The 3180-nt window shown below is 23.1% G+C and overlaps 1 protein-coding gene across 1 annotated transcript in view, besides 12 other annotated features; it reads right to left on the bottom strand.

The window, feature by feature from the left end:
- The first annotated feature begins 49 nt into the window (after window positions 1-49).
- Window positions 50-89: a sequence feature (AT_rich).
- A 161-nt stretch (window positions 90-250) lies between these two features.
- Window positions 251-365: a microsatellite.
- A 590-nt stretch (window positions 366-955) lies between these two features.
- Window positions 956-998: a sequence feature (AT_rich).
- Window positions 999-1032: 34 nt separating this feature from the next.
- Window positions 1033-1124: a sequence feature (AT_rich).
- Window positions 1125-1163: 39 nt separating this feature from the next.
- Window positions 1164-1255: a sequence feature (AT_rich).
- A 222-nt stretch (window positions 1256-1477) lies between these two features.
- Window positions 1478-1500: a sequence feature (AT_rich).
- A 25-nt stretch (window positions 1501-1525) lies between these two features.
- Window positions 1526-1566: a sequence feature (AT_rich).
- A 54-nt stretch (window positions 1567-1620) lies between these two features.
- Window positions 1621-1646: a sequence feature (AT_rich).
- Window positions 1647-1753: 107 nt separating this feature from the next.
- Window positions 1754-1895: a microsatellite.
- Window positions 1845-1905: a microsatellite.
- Window positions 1906-1926: 21 nt separating this feature from the next.
- Window positions 1927-1983: a sequence feature (AT_rich).
- Window positions 1984-2060: 77 nt separating this feature from the next.
- Window positions 2061-2090: a sequence feature (AT_rich).
- Window positions 2091-2097: 7 nt separating this feature from the next.
- Window positions 2098-3180, bottom strand: part of EDI_020280 (suppressor of ty, putative) — a gene marked incomplete at both ends in the record, with an annotated part of 2264 nt that continues 1181 nt past the window's right edge. The window contains one exon of the mRNA XM_001733505.1: window positions 2098-3180. This exon is cut by the window's right edge and continues 124 nt beyond it. Coding sequence (XP_001733557.1) covers window positions 2098-3180 — 1083 coding nt within the window.

The following is a 3180-nucleotide window of genomic DNA, read 5'->3' as shown; positions in this document are numbered from 1 at the left end:
TTTCTTATACACGATTTAATAAAAGTATACTGAAAAAAGAAACTGACTCAAATTTTATAAAATTATTAAACGTAAAAAAATTAAAAATTGCCTTTTTATAGTTTTCTTGATCTCTCCTTTCTCCCTTATTTAAACTGTAACTTCTGTTTTTCTATAAATAGCTCTACCTCTGTCAAAAGTAATGAACTTGAATAACAATGTTTATTTTTGATAAGAATGAAATTATAAATAAACTAATTTATTACAATACTTTATTATTTATTAATATACTTCCTTTTAGTTTTTAATTATTTTTAAGATCTTTATTAGAATATTCTATTTTTAAATTATTATTTTTTGTTATTGGTATTTTTGTTATTTATTTTAAAATAAGATTAGATAAATTTATTTTTATCCATTATTATATGAGATTAAATAGAATATAGATGAAAAGAGAGTCAAGTAAATGAAAAGATAGCAAAAAATACAAATAATTTTAGTTGCTATTATACTTATAAAATGAACGAGATATTAAATTATGATATTTCATATTAATTAGATATCATTAGTAGTGATAATATCATTAACTCATTTATTAAAATAACTGAACAATAACTCATGTAATAAATAACATGAAATCTATCATAAATAAACAGTAGAATTAACTCATTTATCATTATTCGAGAATGTTTGTTATTGAAAGAAAAAAACAGACTACATAGGATAAAAATAAATGAAACAAAATGTAGTACTATCCTTAGACTTACTAGATGATATTTAGACTACAAATTTTCAAGAACAATTCGTTAATAAAAATTTCAACTTTTATTATTGATATTTAGAAAGTACTGACAAAGAATTGATTAATATTTAAAAAAGTATAATCTATTCGATAAAATGTAGTCAGATAATTGGAAGTTAAGGAAATTCATTGATTGTTTCTTTATTGTTTATGAAACTAAGTTAAGTCATTTACTAATTAAAAAAAAAAATAAATAAATACTAACATTTATATAAAAGTCCATAAAAAGAGTGTAATGTGACTTGTATATGTTTATTAATTATTTATAATATAATTATAATATTTTTAAATTAGATATTCTCATCATTCCAACTATATTATTAAAAAAAAAATAAATAATATTCATATGAATGAAAATAATATGTGATTGGGTTTTATGGTGATATTAAATAATTAACTAATAGTAATTTATATACACTTCTTACATAATACAATAATTTATTTAATAGTTTTCTGTTTATATAAATTTTAATACATTTGTTCATTTCATTCATCTCATAAGTGTAATACATAATTTATCCTTTGGTTTTATCAATCAATTAGATAATTAAATCAATGATAAATTATGAATTGTGATTTTATCAAACTAATTGAGATGAATAAAACTAATTCAATATGTTAAACTGATATTGAAATAATGAATGATATTTTAATAGAAGAAGTAAAAGAAAAACATTGTAAAGAATGAAATGTGAGTTATTTAATAAATTAATAAATAACTGATAGTGTGCTTAAATTCATGTGTTAAAAATAATGTAAGATATAAATTTAAAAATATAAATAAAGTAGAATTAGTATTGAATTTTGTTTATTCTAATAATTTCACAACAACCAAAAGCAAAAAAAAAATTTATATTAAATTAATCTGACAATTTGGGTGTAGTATTAAACCATAAAAAATAATGAAAATAAAACAAAATACATTATGTTTAGAACAAAAACAAAACAGAAATTAAATACAAACGATGACTTTTTAATTAAATAAATTTTTAAACATAAAATTGGATGAGTTAAATGATAAATAACAAGGTCAAATTTAATACAAAATCAATAAATTCATTACAAATTAAATAATAATGTAAATTAAACTAAAAAAAATTATAATAAAACCAAAAAATATAGAAGATTCAACAATAATTTATTGGTATTAAAATATGAATATAAATTTTATTATTATAGTCATTATTATTAAATGATTTTTTCAAGTGTAATTATTGTCAATATGAAAATAATTAGTTTTAAATAAAAAAAGGGATTATTCCACGAATATATTCTAGACAAATAAAAAAATATTTTAATGAAAAAAAAACTTCCAATCAATAAGGAGTACGAGGTGGTTCTTCTTTAAACCTCATAACACCAGGCGTTTTTGGTGGGGCTCTGGCTAATGACGGTGTCATTGGTGTTGCTGGATTTAGCATTGGAGTGTTATGATAATTAGGCATTGGAGTTTGGGTTGTATATTGTGAGTTCATAGCAGGAGTGGATGGTGGGTAGTTTGTAACTCTCATTGGTTGTTGACCTGGAGTTGCCATATGAGAGATTTGTGGACGACAAGTACTTGAATCACATGTTCCAAAGGCTTCTTGTTCTAATTTAATAATTCTTTGGTTTGCAGATAACTCAATCATGAAGTCTTTACCCTTAATATTACGGATTGTTCCCTGGTATCCTTTATAAGGACCTTCTCTTACTATAACTTTCTTTCCTTTAAAATCTCTAAAGGAAATACGATTTACACTACTTGGATCTTCAAAATTATTTCTATCTTCTCTTCTATCTTCTCTGCGTTCATTTCTTCGTTCTGCTTTAGAAATAGATGATTGGTGTGAAGCATTAGGACCAACAATATCTTTATTTGTAACAACAATATATGAGTTATTTTCTAAAACACCAGGGCACTGAACAAATATCTTTGTAAATTGGTAGATGTGAAGAATTTTTGCTACTCTTCCAGAATAGACTCCACTAACAATATTAACAAGATCTCCCAATGAAACATAATTTCTATTTCTGTCCCTACACCTTGCGTCCCTTCTTTCTTGAAATTTACCTTGAATAACTGATGGGTCAACTTCTTGTGTTTTGTTATTATCATTTAATACTAATAGTCGATTGTTCTGTGGCAAGATTTCTAATATTAATCCTACTCCTTCAGATAATTGAACAAAGTCATTAACATAATATCCATTTAAGACTGTAATTTCTTGATTAATTTCTTCAGTATTTTCTAAATCAATTTGACTTACACAAATACTAGCTTTCTTTTTATCTGTAAAAACAAATACCTCATCCCCTTTAATAGCTTCAATAATACCTGTTTCATTTGCATACATTCCATCAGTAACTTTGACTCGATCTCCAACATTGAAATAAATAGATACATCTTCTTTAGACAA

This window comes from Entamoeba dispar, genomic scaffold (genome assembly GCF_000209125.1).
Source record: "Entamoeba dispar SAW760 scf_1105229463773 genomic scaffold, whole genome shotgun sequence".
In the NCBI taxonomy this organism is placed as follows: Eukaryota; Evosea; order Mastigamoebida; family Endamoebidae; genus Entamoeba; species Entamoeba dispar.
This window is presented reverse-complemented; position numbering and strand designations above follow the sequence as displayed.